At 36.3% G+C, this 24,077-nt stretch overlaps 2 protein-coding genes across 7 annotated transcripts in view; both read left to right on the forward strand.

The window, feature by feature from the left end:
* The window catches only part of LOC105219344 (uncharacterized), a 46,243-nt gene that overhangs the window by 12,406 nt on the left and 9,760 nt on the right, over window positions 1-24,077 (forward strand). For 2 of the 3 annotated variants that reach the window (XM_011195407.3, XM_054228772.1), the window contains 2 exons: window positions 20,214-20,317; window positions 20,382-20,664. In XM_011195407.3, coding sequence (XP_011193709.1) covers window positions 20,214-20,317; window positions 20,382-20,454 — 177 coding nt within the window. In that variant the 3' untranslated portion in view covers window positions 20,455-20,664. Of the gene's footprint in view, window positions 1-20,213; window positions 20,318-20,381; window positions 20,665-20,712; window positions 20,922-24,077 lie in introns of those variants that run through there. The other variant, XR_008470811.1, reaches the window with a different exon arrangement.
* On the forward strand, window positions 8-19,570 carry LOC105219343 (fibroblast growth factor receptor homolog 1). Of its 4 annotated transcripts, none has more exons than XM_011195406.3 (3): window positions 8-10,387; window positions 15,159-18,337; window positions 18,419-19,570. In XM_011195406.3, exons 2-3 carry the CDS (start codon window positions 15,491-15,493, stop codon window positions 18,995-18,997), a joined length of 3,426 nt encoding a protein of 1,141 aa, XP_011193708.1. In that variant the 5' UTR covers window positions 8-10,387; window positions 15,159-15,490; the 3' UTR covers window positions 18,998-19,570. The 4 variants fall into 4 exon arrangements, with proteins under 4 accessions (XP_011193708.1, XP_011193707.1, XP_054084746.1 ...); XM_011195405.3 differs by having other exon boundaries at window positions 15,180-18,337; XM_054228771.1 differs by lacking the exon at window positions 8-10,387 and adding an exon at window positions 10,707-10,794 and having other exon boundaries at window positions 14,568-18,337.

Here is a 24,077-nt window from a genome sequence, read left to right on the forward strand (position 1 = left end):
AGTCGCATATGAAAACGCTATATTGAAAGCCAACAGTGTGAATGAAACCTAATGAAGTGTGGGAATGTCTGCATAACCTTGAGTCTTGTTACCTTTAAACTCGTTTTCCCAGAGCAATTCTCGAATTCTTTTTTTCTAACAAATAACGAATCCATGAATCGGAAATTGTAATGTAAGCGCATTCGTGTAAGCGGCCCATAACGGAAATTGAAACAAATTTCCATCCCTTGAACTCTGCGACATGTAGGCACGTACATATGAAAGAGAAGCAAGAAACTAGAAATTTTAATTTACACATGTAGTTTGTGCTTCGCATATTAAGAGAAACATAATGGCAACAGCTCTACAGAATATTTCTACTTATAATCGGTACTTTATACAAGTGAGATTCGTTACCTGAACATTGTAAAGTCACAAAACTATTTATATACAAGAACATTAACAAGTGTTGTATTAGGAGAAAGCCCATTGGGACATTGTGCAATTTTAATGATACGCTGTGTAATATATAAAATCACTGAGAGCAAGTGGCCTGTTTGTGTGAGATCAAGGCGTATGACACAAATATAAATATATCGTTCGATATATCTCTATCTATATATAGATCTGACATTTCTAACATCTGAATATTAATTCTTAGCATTTTGTAAGTTGCTCCAAAATAAAGTGCAAAATATCTCTTTTTTTCGAATAAAATTTTCATTTAAAGTTGATGGTAACATAATTTTAGTTAACAAATTACAAATAAAGGACAGAGATCTTTATGCTTACCGACTTTTTTATTGAAGAGGTAAAGGATTTATTGGAGCGAGATCGTGCTGGTGGAGGAAAATATAAAGAAGGAAAATATGAAACATAAAGAGTTAGGAAGAATACAAAGTTAAAAAAATATGTGGACAGAAACGGAAAATTAATATTCAGGATGAACAAAAACACAAAAAATTTCCATTAAATTTTGGTACGGAAATAAAAGATATTAAATACAGAAATGTAAGATATTAAAAAAAAGAGTCAACAGATATTAAAAACGGCGAAATTGGGCACAAATTTAAAGAGTTTAAAAAATACATAAACAAAATTCTTTGAGTTCTCTAAGAGATTGTAACCAAAAAATATTTCACACAGAAAAAAAGCCTGGAGTTGGTCCTCTCATAGCCTGGGATTGCTTTTCATCATCAGGAGTTGCAAAACTGGTTAAAATTGACTGCTAGTTGACTAATGAGCTCATGACATGATGACATATTAAAGGGAACGCTTTCGCAAAGTACTGAGGAAATGAGTTTGAGTAATTATATATTTCAACAGGATAATGATCTCAAGCACAAGAGCAGGATAGCACAGCTGTTTTTTATGAAATTAAGAACAATTGCTTTATAAAGCACTTTATTTTGTCCAATGTAAGAAATAAGGGCGGCCAATGACTTAATTCTTGTGTACAGTTTAAGAAATTAGTTAATATAAATATTTATTTTAAATTCTTTCGAAATTAAGTAAAAATTGTCAATTCACTTTGAAGATATCTTTATATATTTACAATGCCTCACAATAGTACGAGAGCTAGCAACGTCAAAAAAACAAGAATTTCAGGTAGGCCAGTTTTTAGATATACTGTCTCTCTCACTCCCCCGGACTTCATACAGGCTATCTGGCTGGCGGTAGCGGTTGCGTTCATCAGTGCGCATCGTTCCTATACAGGTAAAATATTATAATTTCAAATCATTTTAAGAAGTTTTTTTTTTAATATTTTTATTAAACAATTCTCAACATAAACTTATTATTGCCAGATATTTTTGATGTTGTTTAAACGGTGCCAAACGCCTACGTTAGGTTGAAAATTACTAAAAGTGGGTTAACTAACTAACGAAAAACGTCAGAAACACTAAATTTTGCAGAAGAAATAGCAGAAGGGAGCTGTACTCAGATTTTTTTACAAAATGGCAAATGGGCGTGGCATCGCCCACTTATGGGTCAAAAACCATATCTCAGGAACTACTCGACCGATTCGAATGAAATTCGGTATATAATATTTTCTTGACACCCTGATAACACTGACAACGAAATCGGTTCACACCCACTACTACTTTCCTTATAACTCAATTTTGAATTCCATCTTATTCCTTAACTTTATAATTTAAACATAAGGAACCAATGAAGATAACGGAATAAAACTTTACACAAATAGTGCATATTATCTTTGGCTTCACTTGTGAAAAAATTGTCGAAAACGGACCATAACTTTTCAAGGCCCCAGATATCGAACATGTTGAACTCAGCGCCTAAGGATAAATTTTAACCGAAAATATGGGTAAATCTCTCAGATATCTCAATTTAATTCAGAGGAAATTGTTTTCTTCTAATAGTGTGTCTCTGTTCCAAAAATTATTAAAATCGGGTCATAACATTTCCATATACCTCATTGTAGGTTTTTCAAAAATACGGTGAGCTTTATTCCGCATATATGTATGTATTGGTTAAATTTCTTCAATAAATTGCGAGAGTATAAAATGTTCGGTAGTGTCCGACCGATACCAAAATTTTGGCCGATGCCGATGCCGATGCCGATTAATCGGCCAGTTGGCAAAGAATCGGCCGATGCCGAAGCCGATGCCGATTCTTTCATCAACAACATTATTTAGTAAATTAGTATGGTAACAAAATAAAAACAAAGACACATAACATCACAAAATAGGTAAACAACTCAATTCATATGTAAATATGAAGTTGTTTAATGATTTAATTAATATTCAAAACTAAATAAATTAGTATTATAAGATATATGTTGATGGAACAAATAAGTTATTTGCGTTTTCTCAAAGCGAATCTGCAATCAGCAATATCGCTTTTTTCCTTTAAGGGGGTATACCGGTGTGACATTTTCAAAAAATCGATTTTTTATTTTTTGCTTATTCGAAAGTTTATAATTTCAAAAATATTCTGTGAAAGGTAAGGTCGTATCTTGAATAGTTTTTGAATGGCAGCGTTCTAAAGAGCAATCGCTCACATGTATTAGCCGCTATAGTCGAAACTTTAAACGCGTTTTTCTCGAAACGACTTTTCACAAAATTACTGACATCATAACTCAACGAGATATTGACCGATCAACTTCAAATTTAAACTGAATGTTCTTGAATATATTTACTATACAATGACCTACGATCTTTTTGATTTGTTGAAAATTGTCAATTTGGCAATTAAAAAACGACCATTTTTTACCTAAAAATCGATTTTTTTCAGAACTACGCCATTTTGTTAATGTTTGATATCTTTCAATAATCGTAGATCATTGTATAGGGAATATATTCAACTTTAATAACCTTTTTAAATTTTTGTGTTTCAGTTACTCATTCGGCCGGAATCATGTCAGCAGTAGGGGAACTTTTTTTTTGGCACCTCCCAAGACAACCCATAACTCCTTTATTTTTTCAAAATTTTTGTAAAATAAAAATTTTAAAATATAGTTGAAAGTACACCTTATTATGTCCAAAAAAATTCGAAACATTCGACCGAGTACTTTCTTTAAAAAAATTAACTAAAATCTTCCATTTTTCATGGGCTACACTGGGTTACCCCTTAAGGACAAATATGAGCATTAAGGCCAATATTCGAAAATAGTAGGTCTAGTAAAAAGAATCCGTTATTTTCAAAGAGATGACATTTGTCATTTACATCTCACATTGTGAAAGGCGGCAAATAGTAATAGTGACTCAATAGAAACTTCGGAAGCTTATTTGGGAGGTTCTTTTCCATGCACCTTATAGTCCAGGCCAGCACCAAGTGATTATTACGAAACTTTTAAAAATAAATTAACCTAGTTACGAATGCTTCTATAATATCAAAAACTTTAACACTAAACATACATACGTCGGTTGTATACCGACATCTACCACAACGGGTCATTTGACCCGGAGAGAATTTTTCTGTTTTATGAGATTATCGAGTCATATTTGTAATCAGTAAGTTGCACATTCTTCCAAAGACTGTTGCGTAAAGTAGTTCAACGAAAATAGCTCAGAATAATTTCAAGAAAATATCAAATTTTAGATTGAAACTATGAGCAGAAATAGTTTTACCGAAATTCTTAGATTTATTCGTTTTGATAAAAAAGTCAGTCTCTCCAAGTTTTTTTCAACATCCTTGATTTAGCTGTCATAAATGCCTGGATTTTGTACAAGCAAACGATAGGAGAAAATATCTCGGGAAAAGATTTTTGACTCAAGCTAGCAGAAGAACTTAGCGCCGATTTTCGAGAAGCCCGTGAACAACCAAAACAAGAAAAAAATACGAAAGGATCGTTGCCTAAGTCTACTACAGATGCTTATAAACGTATGAGATGTCAAATAGGATAATGTAAAGAAAATAAAACTAACAAAATTTTCTCTAAATGTAAAAAATATGTTTGCGGAAAATGTACAATGGAAACACTTTATGTAAAAAATGCGATGAACTATGAATTAAAATTTTTTATTTTTTGCTTTTGTAATAGAAATGCTCAACATACTATTCTGTTTAATTATAATAAATTTAATTTATATTTTTATTTCCTTCCTAACATCCATATTCTCATACATTCAAGCATGAAACATACAGTCGGGTCATTTGACCCGCTATATATTAAGTCTTGGTTTGATTAGTGTTAAACAAAACTGTGCATATTTGACATACATCGAATGTTTCTAGCAGTACTAAATAAAACCTTTCATTAATGAAAAATTATTGAATTTCTTTATACTAGACTTAAAATATCACCATGATGAAAGAAGTAGAAAGAATCGGCTAAGAATCGGCCAAATATGGCCGATGCCGATGGTTAATTTTGTGGCCGATACTGGCCGATGCCGATACCAAGGTCGATTAATCGGTCGGTCTCTAATGTTCGGTTGCACCCGAACATAGCCTTTCCTTACTTGTTTGAAATAATTTTTATTGACTACAAGCAGCTGTTGTCGTTTAATAAAAAATAGGCGTTTGGCACCGTTTAAACAACATCAAAAATATCTGGCAATAATAAGTTTTTGTTGAGAATTGTTTAATAAAAATATAAAAAAAAAACTTCTTAAAATGATGCGCACTGATGAACGCAACCGCTACCGCCAGCCAGATAGCCTGTATGATGTCCGGGGGAGTGAGAGAGATAGCATATCTAAAAACTGGCCTACCTGAAATTCTTGCTCAAAAACGTTGCTAGCTCTTAGACTACAATATGAGAGTCTGGAAGAGGTATCAAAAGTGAAGCCACAAAAACTTTTAAAATTCGCGTCAATCGCAGGCATCCTAAAGGATGACTACTCCTCGTGGACAACGTGACGGCACTCCATCTGGTATCGCAAAGGACCTAAATAGGTCTATGTGAGGCCTACCAGTATAACCTAACCTATATATTTACAAATTTACAAGCACATAATATTGGTGCTTACGCTTTGCACTATTATTTCCGATAGTGTACATACATCCATAATACGTACGTAAATTTTCTGTGCGTCAGAAAAGTTTATGTCTCAATTAAAAGTAAGTTCAGAAATTAAATAAAAAAGGAAGAAAATCTAATCAATATTACCCATCAATATAGTATTATTTGACAACAATATTGAACGCTGTCTCTAATTATAATGGTGCTTCAAATTTACAGAAAGTTCTTTAAAATCCTTCACTGTAACATTTTTATTCTGAGTTTATCTTTCTAAGTTCATCGTTCAGACCTACACACCCTTTCATTAATTTTAGCGGCTGTTTTATGTTGCGGAGATAATCACAATTGATTCTTACTTATTATGTATATTCGTATATACTAAAAATTCGAAAACTAACCATTGTGCACCTTTTCTATTGTTGTTCAATCAACTTTCCGTCATGTTTTGGAGATGTTTTTCTGCAGCTGGAGTAGGAAAACTTTATCCCATCACTGAAATATTAAATACCAGGAAATTCAGTGATATTTTAAGAAAAAAAAATTGTCAAAGTGCAGATAATCTTGGGTTTGGGGATCAATATCTGTTTCACCAAGATAATGACCCCAAATATTTAGCGGTGGATACTCGTCTTTGGATCTTCTACTACTGTCCATTTTACCTAAAACCAACCCCGCAAAGCCCAGATTTAATCCCAATTGAAAATTTATGGTCTATCGTTAAAATTGGTTGAAAATTTACAATGTCTGCCATCGATTGGTTAACTGCTATAGACAAGCCAATCGAACAAACTTTCAAAATTTGCATACGAACTGGCAGCATTAACTCTTCTAACACCGTCAATGTCTTACGTTTTCTGCAACAAATTGAATTTTTATTAAAGTTTTTTATTCAATAAATTCAATACAAAAATACTTACGATTTATCTTCGCCAATTTTTATTATTTTGACAGTAATTTGTCCTTGGAGCCGTTCACAATAGTAAAATATAGTTAAATGGTTCTAAAATGTGTAAAACAAAACTTGGTAGCACTCAGCAAGCGGCGAAAGAATTTTTAATGAGGCTACGCTACATACGCTCCTGCACGAATTCAACTAGATAACTTTGTTGTTCCTTTCACATGTAAAATTTTTTACAGGCGAGCAGCGCTCAAAGATAGCGAGCAGAGAAGTGACCAATTGATGGCAGCTAATATTAGGAACGGGAACAACTTTGTATAGGAAGTGGCAGAAGTTATCCCCCAAACTTACGAAAAAGTTGTAGAAATCAATGCAAAGGCAATTGTACGAAATTATTAAACAGAAATTATATCTCACTAAGTATTAATTTTAATTTATGCTATTGATTATAGGTATCAGTTAGGGGTGTACGTTACGGATTTTGCGTGGGTTTATGCTATATTTTGGTTTTTTTGTGGAAATATTATTTACTTTTATATAAAAATCAATACATTTGGCATTCTGCAGTCATTTTTCTTCCGAATCTAGTTTTTTATTTTCAAAATTGTTTTGAAAATGTATATTTTCGCTGAAAAAATAGGGTGTACGAATATGGATTTTGCATACTGTATGTTCGTTGCATACAAACATATATACAGATTTGTAAATAATTTTATATTTACGTATGTAAGTATGTATGCACATAAGCGCATCTCCTAGTGGCGTCATAAACATCTCGATGAAATAAAAAATACGTGAGCAGAAATTTTGATAGCGAATAAACGCAAATGCAATGAATACTTGGAAAATTTACTTGTTTGTGATCGAGAAGCACTTCAACTCATTTTTTGAATGAGAAGATGAAGAATACATACTACAAAACAAGACAAAAGGATTTTTGCTGAACATGTTTCTATGATCTTGGAGAAATTTGAGCGCATCGAAGCAAGAATGGCAATGCAGCATTTAATAGTTAGATGCGGGCGTACTGTTGCACCGTTAGTGCACACTTGCACTTACAGACTTATCTAAGATATTACAAAGTTACACTGAATTTTCCACAAAGGCATTCTGGCATTAGAGACAGCATAAAACAGAGCCACATTCAATCCGTGATATGCTCATTTATATGTATGTACATATGCCTAAAAATCGGAAAGAACTATAGAACTGTTGTCGAAAGCGATCGCACAAAAGAAAGGTATGCACGAGTCACGTAACGGATATTTCCCAATTGATATTCGATAATCGCATACACATGCCCAGCACTTGTACACACCCACACACACACACACTCGTCTCACCTGCATATGCATAGTTGTTGTTGGTTCGATCGCGCAAAAACAAAGCAGCAATGAAAACATTAAAAATGGAAAGCCAATGCACACAATGAAAATGTCACTGGAAGTCAGTCAGTCGAAGGAGAAGCATAATGTAACCAAAAATAAATACAACAATTGAGGTGTGGGTGAGCAAGCGTACGCGTGTGTGTGTTTGTGTTGAGGTGTACTACGAGTATGTAAATAATGATGGTCGTCGGATAGTAAGTACCGCAGATTTGACTCTACAATAAATATCAAAGAACTCTTGACTATTCCATCGACAACTTTGTATTACCCCCGATCTTATGCCATACATATGTATGTACATATAATATGATAGTGTTTGTGTGTAGTTCTGCTTGTTGTAAGCGGTGATTATTTGGCCTGCACTTGGCTTGTTGCGCACGCGCATGCGCATAAATTAAGACGAATAGCAAACGAAGGAAATCAATACAAACAAACATTTGATGAGCACTTATTTACACACATACATAGATATGTACATATTACCAGCCAGTAACAAACTTAAGTTGACAGCGTGCATTAAGAAGACAAAAGGCGCATTGATAGCAAAGATAAACTATAAAAACTTACAAATTGCATGCAACATACATATGCACATATGTATGTACATAAGTATGTATGCAAATACATATGCATTTTTCTTACACTATTCGGAAAATATCAAATATTACGCGTGTTATGCATGTGCTTATGTGTGTATGTCTGTGAATACCTGTATTTAAAACCGTAATTCCAATGGTTTTGAACTTTGTCCGCATAGTCGGTACATCTATACGATTGATAACTACATAAATTCGTACAATGTGTTTGAATAATTTTTTATGTTAATATACGATCGTAGATAAAACCGATCAAAAAAGTTGAAGTTTTGATTCCCTCTAAAAAATGTGTTTTCTACAATTTCTGTGTTTATAATTGAATGTTTAATTTATTAAATGTTTGTATATCTACCACTACAAATAACTTACGACATTTTTTTAAACTAATTTTAAAATGTATTACACTTAATAACATACAGTGGAACTTCCATAACTCGAACTTTGGAATTATAGCGTTTAGAAATCAAATTTCATACTAATTTCCTTCCATAACTTAAACTTCGCTAACTCGAAGTTTTCCATAACTCGAACTCTTAAATTGGCAATAGAAGTTAAATTTCATACAAATTTCCTTCCATAAATCGAACTTTTCGACCAGGTCATAATACAAAATTTAAAATTTTACTATATATCGTATTGAGGCGAACAAAAAATACTATATTACTCTTATGGATTGCATAAATCATGTAACAAAGGCATGGGATGCAGACGTCAAGAGCCTAACAACAGCAAACTGCAACAAACAAAATCACATAAATACATATTTTAAGGTACATATGTACACAAAACTTTATGCGAAATAAATTTTTTTAGATTTGTTTTAATTTACACCCGAAGTCTCAAACTCGAAGTTTTTTGTGGATTAAGGTGAGTCGAGTTAGGAAAGTTCAACTGCATGTTTTAAGAGAAATGGGATTATAAAACTCAAGATCAAATTTATCCAATATTTTTCGAAATAAATGGTGATCCATTTCGAGGTTTTTAAAGGAAGAAAATTCAAATTTAATGGGGAATGTTTATTATGATTTTAAGTAACATTCTTAGGCATTTATTTTTGAAAGATTTTCTCTTTCAAATGTTGGCGGCGGATACGTCTCAGATGGTCCATCCGTTGAGTTCAATTTTTGATTTTCGTTTGAGCATTTCGACCGGTAACTGGCGAATGACACGGGTGCTCCAAGACCTGATTCCACCGGCCCAAAAACCATATCAAACCGTTGTTTTTTCTCGATGAAATGACAGTTCTTGAATCTCTTCACGTTGCTCTTGTTTTAAATGGACCTCTTATGTTCACCATAAGTTGGGCGAACCGCGGAAAACATATTCTTTACAGAACTCGAATTTTCGTAATAAAGTTGAAAAAAGCGTATGTCTTTCCATGATGAAATGCCCAATATATGCAATTTAATTGGCGTTTAAGTTTCTTCTTCGGTTTTGAATTTCAGTAAACTATTTACTGCATGAACTATGTATAACTTAGATTATATTATACTCAGTTTAAACCACAAACATAGAACAGCTAAGGCTCCAGCCGCCAATCAATACAAAATATAAAAAATAGCACGTACAAGGATAACCAAATCCGCAGAAGGAGCATATTTCAAATTATACAGAAATGTCCGTGCACGGAATTACAATTACTTAAGGACTGTGAGAAGATCACGAACACATCTATACTCTCACTCGTTTGAATGCGAGCATGTGTGTAAGTGAGTTTTTCCGGCTGAGAGCGAGCAACGTCTGTTGTGCGGGAGTAGTTGTATTGAAGCGTGGTAACAACCAATAGCGTTACTATATAACCATTGAAATACTTGTTGTTGTTGGTTTATAACTATCAACAACAAGTGCTTTTGGTCTGTTTTTATATGTTGCGTTGCATTATTCCTTTTATTTTTTTTTTTTTGCTGTTCCAACAGTGAGTTTCATACGATTTATACGAATTTCAAAGTTTTGTCGTTGTCGTTTGAGCGCACTTAAAGCGATTCATACTGAGCGATCAGTTGAGTTTCAGCATTGGCAACGGTCAGACGCAAATTGTCGATTCGAATGCCCAATGATCGTTAAAGTGAATTGCTGGCGGTGATTAATTTTCAAATCGGTGTGTACCTGACTAGTTCTTATGTGTAGTTATATATATGAATATGTGGCGACGCGGCGCTCACTTTCGCAGCACGGGTGGTACGCGTTCGTGAAGCGGAAACAGTTTGCGGAAGCGGCTATAAACGTTTGATTCGTTATTTCGTCGTTCGTGTGTATCCAAAAACAAAAAACAAGAATTGCTAATGATGTTTACGACACTATTCCATAATTCGTGAACTTTTTAATTTTTTGGGTGTTCTTACGATGCGTGTATGAAACCGCAATAAAATGTGCTCGACAAAGATTTACGACTTTTTGCAAAAACGAAAAGTAAAACAAAAAAATAAATACAAATTAAGTTAAATAAGTGCCTATAAAGAGTGTGGCATTTAGTGCGTGTTAAAAATTTAAAACCTTTTGAATTCCGTACGTGATCCAACAACAACACCAACAGTATTTTAAACGACAATACAAGTTCATAACCAAGCGGAATATATTTGAGGAACGAATTTCATGAAACTACAGTGACTTTGAGGATTAGAAATTTTGAATTTTGAAATTAAATTGTTTCAATCTTTGATTAGCTTCTACTTCATGAAATCTTCTGCAATTCAGATGTCTTGTGTTACGATTGAAATCCTTTTTATAAGGTATTCCCAAAGGACTAACCTGCTATACGAAGAGCCGGTTAGGAGAAATTAACAGAGTTTTGTGCTTCCTTACATCTAGTGTTAATTTTCAATGATAGAGAAAAGAATTTATAAAAACATTTTTCATTAATTTTCCTTAATATATTTGTGTATGTACAGTTATATGGAAAATAATAAGGACCGTTGCCTACAGTTAATGAAGTTAACGTGCATCCAGAAATGTGGGGAAATCAAAGACAACTAACTAAGCAAGTTTATTATAATAAACTCTTGTTTTTTTTTAATTTTTGCAATAATTTGTCGTTTTTAACATGTGACAAATAATGACACATCTAATTTTACTAAAAACATTACAATATTAAATAAGAAAGAGAAACCAGTTTTACTTAATTGCTTATTCAACTATTGCTTTGAAATTTTAAATTATATTTGCTATTTTCGCTATATTCGTTATTATTTTGGAACGACACGCTGTCCTTATTAAAACGCGCACCCTTATATTGACGTTGTTATGGCTGGTTACGAAATGTATGCAAATGCTTTACATTTTTCTAACTGAACTGACTGTTTTTATAAATAATTAGTGATAAAAAAATGCCCTTAACTGCCAACAATTTCCATGCCTTAGTAGAATCATAGTTTTAAGTTTTTTTAAGTAGTTTTATTAAGTTTACTTTTTATCCATCCCTTTCCCATCCTTATTATTAATCACATAACTGTATATACATCACTACATTATTAGAATAAAGCCTCCTACATACTACTGCTGATGAAGTCATTAGTGAATGAAAATAGTTTTGCATTCTATGACATCAATACTGATTAGCTCATTATGAAGATTCATTCAGTGTTCAATTTTGCGACTTCAAAGATATAGAATTTACTCTCAGAATTATTCTATTTGAACAATTTTTCATAAAATTAAGTAAAATCATTTTGAATAGATGGTTAGTAGACTTGTATTAATTGTAAATTATTTTCTAAAGGGTTGGAAGAGGTTCCCTAATTTTTTTAAAGAAAAAGCACAGAAAATTCAGCTTTAATGGGAATGTTTATTCTCATTCGAATGAACATTCTTTGACATTTATTTTTTAAAGATTATCTCTTTCAAATGTTGGCCGCGGCTACGTCTCAGATCGCCCGTCCTTTGAGCCCAAATTTTCGATTACTCGTTCGAGCATTTCGGCTGGTAATTGGCAAATGACACGCTCCAAGGTCTGAATCGAAGCGGGATTATCCGCATAGACTTTAGACTTTAGGTATCCTCACAGGAAAAAGTCTAACGGTGCGATATCACACAATCTTGATGGCCAATCGGCAGGCCTAAAACTTGAAATTATCTGCTCACCGTAGTCTTTTCTCAATATCAGTATCGCCGAGATCACGAGTTTCAATTTTAGACATCAAATAGTCGGTTATCATGTCGCGATAACGGTCGCCATTGCGGTTACATTCTCACCGGCTACATTTTTGCAAAAATATGGACCGATGATTCCACCGTCCCATCACAAAAATAACATGACAGCTTGACACGACTAAAGCGTGATCTGTCAAAAAAAGGCTACTGCAAAATTAACTCGACTTGGATCACCCGTTTTTTACTATTGGTTTAAGATATAGAGCATAACTTAAATTTTTTGTTTAAACACCTCCACTAAACTAAACATATTTCGAACCTCATTACCGTTAGATACGCAAACATAATAATAACGGAACATTGTTAGCCATTTTCGGCGAACACGAAAATGTAGAGCGGCACAGAGAAAATAAACTGCAAAACTTAAAATGTTAAGGTCAAGAAAGAAATACTTTGGCAGTTTCGATATGAAAAAGGAACTAGAATCGTTAAACGGTTAAGAGAGAGTGAAATTCAATACAGCTTGTTGTAGGCCAATAAAATGTTAACAACTTCCGCACCAAACCAAATACGTTTTCGTACTTATAAATAGCAATGAAAAAAATTCAAAAATTCTTCAAGTAACGCTATGTGGAAATGATTGAAGTGCACTTGTCAGTGTAAATTAGGTGCTAATGCTTTTGCAACATGTACACATACATACGATAGACACAAATGCATATGTATGTGCATTCCTTAAATATCTATACTTTAAACAATGAGCCCACCTGTAGAAATATACTTGAGTGTGTGTGTGTGTGCCATTTTGCCGCTCAATTTGTAAGCTTTGCGGTCTTACCACAAACTGTAATGAAGTAATTGTATTCAATGCGAATTCATAATAGAATAATATAATAGCATATACATTTCATTAACCGTTTGAAGTTTATCCAACATTTACATTCATAAATATTAAGAATCGTTTGCCCCTTAAAAACCAACAAAATTACTATCAAATCGGTAACAACCAAGCCTTAAAAAGGCTTACTAACAACAACAACTACTATAACAATTCTATAATTGGCATAGACTCCAATTATACCCGCACGTTCAAGTAATTCTACAAAAGTAGAAAGAGAAAGAAGCATAAAATATTACTGTACCACAACAATATCTCTCAGATGCACCCGGTAGGACATATTAGTTATTTATATTGGACTTCAAATAGGAATGAACAAAATAGCATCAGCTCGAGAAAATTGCAATAAAAAAACCTATAATTAGGTATATGGGAGCTAAGATTATGACCCGTTTTTCACCAGTTTAGGTGTATCTTAGGGATTTACCTATGTTTACGATAAAAAATTACCCTTAAGCATTGAGTTCTTCATATTCGATATCCGGGGTCTTGAAACGTTATAGTCCGATTTCGACGATTTTTCCATAAATACAGTATTTGTGTATAGTTTTATTCCGCTATCTTCATTGGTTTTTGATTTATGTATTACAAAGTGAACGAATAGATGGAATTCAAAATTGCATTATATGGGAAGTAGGCGTGTTTATGCACGAATTTTCCCTATTTTCCATCGGTAATATTAGGATGTCAAAAAAATACTATGTGCCGAATTTCATTGCAATTTGTAGATTAGTTCCTGAGATATGGTTTTTGACTCAAATGTGGGCACGCCCATTTTCCATTAAAAAAAAATCTTTTTCTGCCATTTTTTCTGTAAAATTTAGTTTGTCATGTTTTTAGTTATTGAGTTAACGGACTTTTACTTCTTTACTAATTTTCAACACAACCAATCCAATTTCACCAATTGTCATGGTGTGTAATTACTAAAGTTTAAAAGGAAATGAGACTACTACTCTTGATTTATATAGATTAAGTAGTTTGCTAGATATATACAAAAAACTTATTTGGGGGCGGGGCCACGCCCACTTAAACAAAAAATTACATCCAACTATGGCATAGTAAATACATTCAGAATATTTTTTATTTCTCGGTGGGTATTTTCAGGAATATCTACATATACATACATATGTATGGACAAGCTATAGAAGCGTTAGGAAAACTGGAAAAAGTGTGCAATTATAACTATTATCTGAACCGCATTCACCATATTTTTATAGTCGTTCGAAATGCTGTTGTTGTTGTTGGCGCTTTCGCAATTCAATCCTATGCGCTTAAGTAAAACTCCGTCAAGCAGGTCGATTTGATTCGCGCATTCAAATACGCATGCCGGCTAAATTGGGATCATCCGTCCGCGCGGCCACCCAATAAACACACACACATATACATACATATTATATATACATACATACCATACATGTGTGCTGTTAACCAAGTTAGGCGACGCGTCGCGCAAATACCAGCCAGCAAAGTGATTGAAATATTCAAGTAAAATAAAATATATGTATAAAAAAAAAAAAACAAATTATAAAGACAAAAACAAAAAAAAGAGAAAACTCATTATGAAATCAATGCACATAGTTTTTTATTTTCAATCTTTTCCTTTTAATCGTTTCGCCTGTGCGCTCCCCACAGTCTGTGCAGTGACTGCCTATCGCCTAGCTTCGGTCTCTCTGCTGCTCGGTACACTCGTGCGCGTTCGTATACTTAAATAAATCAGTGGTCAAGCGATGGCTCAAACTGAGACAGTGGATTAAAAAGTGTAGAAGAAGCAGTGTGTGCGTGCGGCTTTGAGGGGAGCGCCGGCAGTTATCACAAATAATAATTTTCAACGCTCACCACTTGAGCTTAAGAATAACACAGACAACGTCATTTTAATATTTAATAGCATTACGTTGTATTTATGTAGTTATAAAAGCTGTCAACAACCTGAGGAGTAACCGCTTGGTGCCAATATGAATTTTAATTACTAAAAAGCGAACTAAGAGCGCGCTCAAAGGACTGAGAAGAGACGTGGCGTGTGTGTGTGTTATGATAAACGCTTGTGTTTTGTGTGCGTAAAAAATATCAAATATAACAAAGTAAGCAGCAGACGCTCTAACTACCGAACGGCCGGCCGTGAGTCGTAGTTAAATCGTAGGCACGCGCATTCGCGCCAATTCTTTACATAATCCGCCGCGACAATTCCATTCCGTATACGCCAAATACAACACTACAAAGATGTCCAAAATCAGACTGAAAGCAATACTTCGCAGTGCGCCAAATTGGTTTTGGTTGTTGTTCGTGATCACTATCTGTGTCTGCCCGCCTTATTTGTCAATGGCCAAAAGTTTGGGTGACAGCCAAGCAGCGCCGGTTGTACGAAACGCTGAGGTGGTCAATGTTACCCTGAGCCCTAGCGTTACACTCACTAAACAGAGCGTTTTGCCAAACACAGACGTACGTCTCACCTGCCTGCTTAAGGGTGCCATTAAGTGGTACAGAGATGATGAGTTCCTCAGCGGTAATCGTCTGTTGGTACTGAAGGAGGTACAAACGAAGGATGCCGGTGTGTACAGTTGCCAGGCAGAACAAGTGTCACTCGGCCCCAAATACGTTAGTGTAGCGCTGAGTGTCATTGGACCGGAGCTGGCAACCCCACCTAACCTTGCCGAGGAAGATATAGCTGACTTTAGCAAAGTTGAAGATGAAATGGAGGCGCGTTTACGACTGGATCGCAATGATTCCGATTCTGTGGAAGATGTTGTTGAAGCGGAATTACAAACAAAAGACTCGAGGAATAACAACGCCACTGCTTTGAAAATTATACATCTTCCGAATCCAGGTCCGCCACAGTTTCAACAGAGCTCTAAACTTATCGATAGTTTACAACAACCAATTGGTAGTTTCGTTCAATTGAGCTGTCCCGCTTTGGGCAATCCATTGCCGGTCATTACTTGGTTTCATGATGCCACAAGAATAAATCTGACGCCATTGCGTTTTAGATTAAAGAAATGGTCACTTCTTATTGAGAACTTAACTACTGCGGACTCTGGCGTCTATACTTGTAAAATCAATAATAAATTCGGCGCTATTGAACATAATATGCGCTTGCAGATCGTGAGACCACAACTGCGCTCAGCCAGTCCACTCATAGTGAATAGTAAGCCAGCCAACAAAACTGCTGCGCTCAATAGCGATACACAGTTCGAGTGTCAGGTTCAATCTCCAACCGCTGTGCAGATCCGCTGGATCAAGCATCAGCAAAGACTTAACGCGGATGAGCTCTCTTCAAACTTGACAAAAAATGTAATCGACTTGACAACTAATCCTGAGAATCCAAACGTTTTAAAGTTGGAAAGAGTGCAGTTGGCGGATGAAGGTTTTTACACTTGCATTGCTACAAATGAAGCAGGGAAAGCCATGGCCACAGCTTATTTAGCAGTTATACAGCAGACGAGTACTTCGATTACAACCAAAAACAAACTCGTCTTATCAGAGAAACATGCAGCGCATTCTGCGGAAACTGCAGGCAGCACTGTGCCGGAGAAGGAAAACGAAAGACTAATTGAAGCTGTTGCGGAAAGTAAGGATGCCAACGATGTAAATGACGACACCGAAGCAGTTGAAGAAAGTCCGCCACGTTTCAAAAAAGCCGACAAATTGGTTAGAGCTTTGCATAAGCCAGCGGGTTCAACAATACAACTGGCCTGTCCCGCCATCGGTAATCCATTGCCCAACATAACGTGGACACGTAGTGCAGGGGACGCAAATTTCACTGAAATTATGCGTCACATCGGAAAAGTCACATACAAAAAGTGGTTGATGCAAATGGATGAAGTGATTGCCGAAGACTCTGGTGTCTACAAATGCACTCTCTGCAATAATTTGGGATGCATAGAGCATTCAACAAAATTGACAATAATGGATCGTCTACGTTCGCGCCCCATACATAGTGACAAGTTTCCACAAAATCAAACCGTTTTAACCAACAGCAGTGCATACTTTGAATGCCGCGTTGTTTCGGATCTGGAGCCACATATATTCTGGATAAAATATAAGCAGAAAAATGAAAGTATCGAGAATTTGGAGCGCCTTTTCACTAAAGCCAATACCAACACCAATGGTTATCAGCCAACTGCAGAAGATTTTATCAAGCTCAATGGTGATCCCGATAGACCGAACATACTACGGTTGTTGAATGTCACGCATGCCGACGAAGGCTGGTACACATGTGTAGCCGCCAATAATCTGGGCGAAGCCGTGAAAAGTGGCTATTTGCATGTTGTTGACAAGTTACCCAGTCGTGAAGTGTACATGCTGTGGCGTGCGCATCCCGTCTGGATGACAGTGGCCGCCATAGTGATTGTATTGCTCTTCCTCTTCGGTTCCATATTTATAATTTATGTGCTACGTAAACTGAAACATGAGAAATTACTGAAGCATCGTATCGAAACTGTGCATCAATGGACAAAGAAAGTCATTATATATAAGCCGTCTTCTTCGGAGGGCAGTTCATGCGATCTACAGATGCCAGTGATTAAAATTGAAAAACAACGTACCACCTTTCAAGCGTCGAATTTAGATCCGTCACAAGCCTTCAATGAGTATGAATTTCCGCTCGACTCCAACTGGGAAATACCACGCACACAACTTAATCTGGGCTCGACGCTGGGCGAAGGTGCATTCGGACGTGTTGTAATGGCAGAAGCATGCAATTTGCCACGTACCGTCAACAACTCATCCAGCATTGTTGCCGTGAAAATGGTAAAAGACGAACACACCGATGCCGATATGGCGAGCTTAGTGCGGGAAATGGAAGTGATGAAAATGATCGGCAAACATATAAACATCATCAACTTGCTTGGGTGTTGCACACAAAATGGTCCGCTATGGGTCATAGTGGAGTTCGCGCCGCATGGTAATTTAAAGGACTTTCTGAAAAAGAATAGACCACTGTTCGTTGGCAGTCCGAGCTTGCAACGCAGTAGCGATTGTTTGGAAGACATGCCCCAGTTGACAGAGAAAAATCTGGTCTCATTCGCATTTCAAATTGCACGTGGTATGGAGTACCTCGCCTCGCGTAGAGTAAGTTCCGACATTTATTAGCAATCACTTATAGCAAAACTTAAAATAATTTTCTGTTTTATTTCATTAATATTCGCACAGTGCATTCATCGCGATTTAGCGGCGCGCAATGTGCTCGTGAGTGATGACTATGTCATGAAGATAGCCGATTTCGGTCTGGCGCGCGACATACAAGACACCGAATACTACAGAAAGAATACAAATGGCCGTTTACCCATCAAGTGGATGGCGCCAGAGTCGCTGCAGGAAAAGTTTTACGATTCACAATCAGACGTGTGGTCTTTCGGTGTGCTATTGTGGGAGATAATGACATTTGGCGAGCAGCCCTATCCCAATATCATGTCTGCAGAGGAGCTCTACAGCTATCTAATAACCGGGCAACGCATGGAGAAGCCAGCACGTTGTTCACTGAATATTTATATGCTAATGCGTCAGTGCTGGCATTTTGACGCCAACGTGCGACCAACATTTGTTGAGATTGTTGAGAATTTAGACAAGATACTACAGTTGGCATCAAATCATGCCACCAATGAGGAGTATTTGGATCTATCCATGCCCATGTTGGAGACACCACCGTCGTCGAGTGACGATGAATCCGAACCGGAGACTTTTCAAGAAACTTCCCCCTTACGCTACCAATACACATACAAATTTAATTAAATACAATAGCGTTTATGTATTATACGAAGCGTATAAAGCAAAGTAAGGCTTATAATCACATATCAAATACTCTGTACATACACATTAATATATTTGTGCGGCGCAATAACAAAAGTAGTATTTAAATCCTATTACTAAGTGCAAATATGTATATGTAGTACGAGTATAAAAACGAAAAGACTTAATCTAGCGCATGTTAGCTGGTAAATTTAAGTTATCGATTGCACTGTGAGACAAATAACTCTTAAAATGCATACATACGAACGAGTGTATGTAAATTGGAAACTGTAATTTAAGTGCATGTTAAGAACCGTATTTTATGTAAACGATTATTATTTGTGTAGTATTTAAGCGTAATTTTACTTTTTCATCCAAAGTATTGTTTTAATTTTGTACAACGAAATACTTAAAAACTCAACGCTACCAAATACTATGGATAAATTGCTATCAATTAAATTATTGCAGAGATTTATACTTAAGTTGCACCTCAACCAACTCAATGCAGTAAAAGCAAATTGTTTTATTATGAGATTATATGCAATAAAGTGCCATTTGAGTACCGTTTTTTTTAAATATAAGCTCTTGTTGTAATTAGAAATTAGTTTTATGAATGCACAATACATTAAATCTACTTTATGACACCAATAACTTATCAACTGAGAATATAAAAAGGCTAAAACACCAAATGGGGCTTCGTGAAATCTTTATTAATATGCACACAATACACAAGTAGCGTTTGAAACTACAAACACGTAATCGGATCTGCTCAAATTGACAAAATATCTACTTTTTGAAGTCTCGTTTCCTTTGCTACTTATTGCATACATACGTTTTTTTTGCAAATATAATATATAAGTTGATAGGTATGTACATACTTACGCGCGTGCTAATTGAATATGAGTGTGCGTACATAAAAGCCTTCACCTCACCTGACCTTACTTCAACTTTCAACACCGTTATGCGCTTAGACTTCTTGGCTGTGTGGCTGAGCTTCCACCAGACAATTTGTCTGCATTGATATAATATTACATTGTACGATTGTTTGTCTGTATAATTGAGTACTAACCTCAACATGTAGTAGATGTGGACGTGTGAATGTTGGTATTTGGTGTTTGATTTACATAGATGGTAATTAGCAAAGTCATAAAGTTTTAATAGCTAACCGTTCGCCCTCGTTGGCGCTTCTCTGTTTGCTTTTATACCATCCCGTTTGCAGAAACTGCCGTCCAGAATTTTGGTGCGACAAAAGCATCTAATCGAAGCTTTTAACACAACGCGGCCGTCGTTGAGTGCAGCGGATATAGCCAAGTATCAGAAGACGTAAGTTGCTTTCTATTGATGCGATGTGTTGTGATGATTGCTTTTGTTTTATCATTATTTGCAGTTACGCCCGATTTACGAACAAGGAACGCGGTGGGGCACGCGATTTTGTGGCTAAGCGCGCCACTTTGGCATAGTTGAAGCTGTCTTTGAATCGGCCAACAACAGTGGTGGGTACTATTCTATAGAAGTTCGATTTTATTTTTATATTCAGGTAGTATGTGTACACCAATGTACATATATAGTGGTGTGGTATGTTACCATATATAATTGTATACATACATACTTCATTTTTTCGTTGACTTGTTTTGTTTGACAAATAAATGCAAAATGAATTTTAAATAATACATGTATGTGAGCCTATTATATAAATTTAAATTGGAAAATTATTACAGATGGTAAGACATGGAGCTAAATCAATGAGTGTGGAGTGTGTGACTACTCCTTTCCTAAGTAGCTGGAAGTAAGATAAATATAAAATTATAAAAAATATTTCGCCAACTGTGGTCTTTATTCCGAATTTCACACCATAGAATTTTTCAAGTCCTTAAACTTCAGGAAAAAATAAATAAACTTGATATAAAAATTTATGGACGATAATGAGGTAAGTACCGAAATAAAGCTGCGTTGTTTCTTACTTCAACTTAAGGGCTTAGGTGGGTTTTAAAATTTCAAAAATTAAAAAAAAATGTGTCTTATTAAATAGTATAATCATGTTTAAAATTGTATTCAACAATATCAAATCAATCTGAGTAAAATTCTAAGAGATAAACCCTTTGGAAGTTCTGCCAAGCAGGCCACGTCAGTTACAATATAACATGGTTTCTCGACAAGTTATAAACGATTTTGTTCAAATTTTACCCAAAAGAAATAATATTATCTAGTATGTGAACGAAGAATTTTTTATTTATCAACTAGTTGTTTCGAACCAATATATGACGAAAATGTGACGAAAAAGTTAGTTTTTTTCTTTAAAAATCTATCATAAATTCAAATCTTAATATAAACTTTTTCCTTCTTTCATTAACTAGATTTATCCTTGTACTATCGAAATATTTTTGGTTTATTAATGAGTTATGATGTCCACGGCAAGACCTTTTTATTGGGCACGTCGTGGAAGATGGGGTACAAACAGCTAAGCTTTCGGAATTCTTAAATAAAAATTTCACAAAATACTGTACTGTACTGTAGTACCCCTATTTAACTCAGATTAAACTTGTTAATATGGTAATTCGTTAGTTGATACTTGGTTATCGATTTAACTTGGGACATACTTGTTGCTCTATATCAGTAGTGGCGTACTTCGTCCAGCATAGAGGTGCATGCGGGCCCACAAAATCGTACGAGGAATTCAAGAAGCGACCAATTCCAACGCGATTATGCGTTAAAGTTGGAGGCTACAATAATATGATTATTCATTGGGAAATGGTCCTGTTTTGTTGAATACGTCATGTTCTTTATTAGGACGAACAAACGATAATGGCTTTTATTCCACAAAACATTTATCTTTTGAACTTTCGAAATTATAACTTCGATATTCTCTTCTTCTTCTTGACTGGCGTAAACACCGCTTACTTGGGTATAGCCGAGTCCACAACAGCGCGTCACGCATCTCTCCTTTTGGCAGTTTGGCGACAATTCGTAATACCAAGTGAAGACAAGTCCTTCTCCACCTGGTCCTTCCATCGGAGTGGAGGCCTCCCTCTTCCTCGGCTTCCACCAGCGGGTACTGCATGGAACACTTTCAGAGCTGGAGCACTTTCGTCCATTCGGATGTTGACATCGTCCACGCTTCTGCACCACAAAGTAGGACGGGAATAATGGGGGATTTGTAGAGTTTAGTTTTTGTTCATCGAGAGAGGACTTTACTTTTCAATTGCCTACTCAGACCATAGTAGCACCTGTTGGCAAGAATGATTCTGAGTTGGATTTCAAGGCTGACATTATTATCGGTGTTGATACTGGTGCATAGGTATACGAAATTATCTTCAACTTCAAAGTTATGACTGTCAACAGAGACGTGGGAGCCAAGACGCGAATGCGCTGACTGTTTGTTTGATGACAAGAGATATTTCGTCTTGTCCTCGTTCACCACCAGACCCATACGCTTAGCTTCCTTATCTAGGTGGGGGAAAACAGAACTAACGGCGCGGGTGTTGTTGCCAATGATATCGATTTCATCGGCGTACGCCAGCAGCTGTACACTCTCATAGAAAATTGTAGTCTCTATTTAGCTCTGCAGCTCGTATTATTTCCTCCAGCATCAGGTTAAAGAAGTCACAGGATAGTGAGTCACCTTGTCTGAAACCTTGTTTGGCTCGGAGAGGTCCTTCCCGATCCTGATGGAACTTTTGGTGTTGCTGAACGTCAGCTTACACAGCCGTATTAATTTTGCAGGGATACCAAATTCAAACAGCGGCATAGAGGCAACTCCTTTTCGTGCTGTCGAAAGCAGCTTTAAAATCGACAAAGAGATTTTTTGTGTCGATCCTCTTTTCACGGGTCTTTTCCAAGATTTGACGCATGGTGAATATCTGGTCAGATGTAGATTTTCGAGGTCTAAAGCCATACTGATAAGGTCCAATCAGTTTGTTAACGGTGGGCTTTAGTCTTTCACACAGTACGCTCGATTGAACCTTATAAGCGATGTCCTTAACATCCCACGGTAATTGGCGCAGAATGTGGGGTCATCGGCCCCCGCCGCCTTGTTGTTCTTCAAGCGGGTAATTGCTATTCTAATTTCTTCACAGTCGGGCAATGGAACATCAGTTCCATCGTCGTCGATTGGGGAATCGAGTTCGCCATCTCCTAGTGTTGTACTTTCACTGCCATTCAGCATACTGGAGAAGTGTTCCCCCCACATACTCAGTATACTCTGGTGATCAACAACTAGGTCACCTCTGGCGGTCCTACAGGAGTGTGCTTCGTTATTGAAACCTTCTGTTAGTCGCCGTATCTTTTCGTAAAATTTTCGAGCATTACCCCTGTCGGCCAGCTTGTCAAGCTCTTCATACTCACGCATTTCGGCCTCTTTCTTTTTTTGTCTGCTAATGTGTCTCGCTTCCCTCTTCAGCTGCTGGTATCTATCCCATCCCGCACGTGTTGCGGTCGATCGCAACATTGCGAGATAGGCTGTCTGTTTTCTCTCCACTGCGATACAACAATCCTCATCATACCAGCTGTTTTTTTTTACATTTCCGAAAGCCAATAGTTTCGGTTGCTGCTGTACGTAAGGAGCTTGATATGCCGTCCCACAATTCCCTTATACCGAGATGCTGATGAATGCTCTCAGAGAGCAGGAGTGCAAACCGAGGAGAAAATCGTTCGTCTTTCGGTTGTGATTGCAGCTTCTCGATGTCAAACTTTCCTTGTGTTTGTTGACGTGTGCGCTTTTCTACACATGGGTGGGTGCGTATCTTATCTGCTACAAGATAGTGGTCCGAATCTATGTTAGACCACGGAGCGTACGCACATCAAAAACACTGGAAACATGTCGTCCATCTATCACAACATGATCGATCTGGTTGCGAGTGATTCGATCGGGGGACAGCCAAGTAGCTTGATGTATTTCCTTATGCTTGAATCTAGTACTACAGACGACCATATTTCGGTCCCCTCGTTTGGCGATGTTTCGTCATGAAGGCTGAATTTTTGGACTGTTGTGCCAAGACACATTCTATACCCACCCTAGCGTTGAAATCGCCAATCACGATTTTGACATCGTGGCGGGGACAGTGCTCATAGATACGTTATAGGAGCT

The sequence above is a fragment of the Zeugodacus cucurbitae genome, chromosome 4, assembly GCF_028554725.1.
Source record: "Zeugodacus cucurbitae isolate PBARC_wt_2022May chromosome 4, idZeuCucr1.2, whole genome shotgun sequence".
NCBI lineage: Eukaryota > Metazoa > Arthropoda > Insecta > Diptera > Tephritidae > Zeugodacus > Zeugodacus cucurbitae.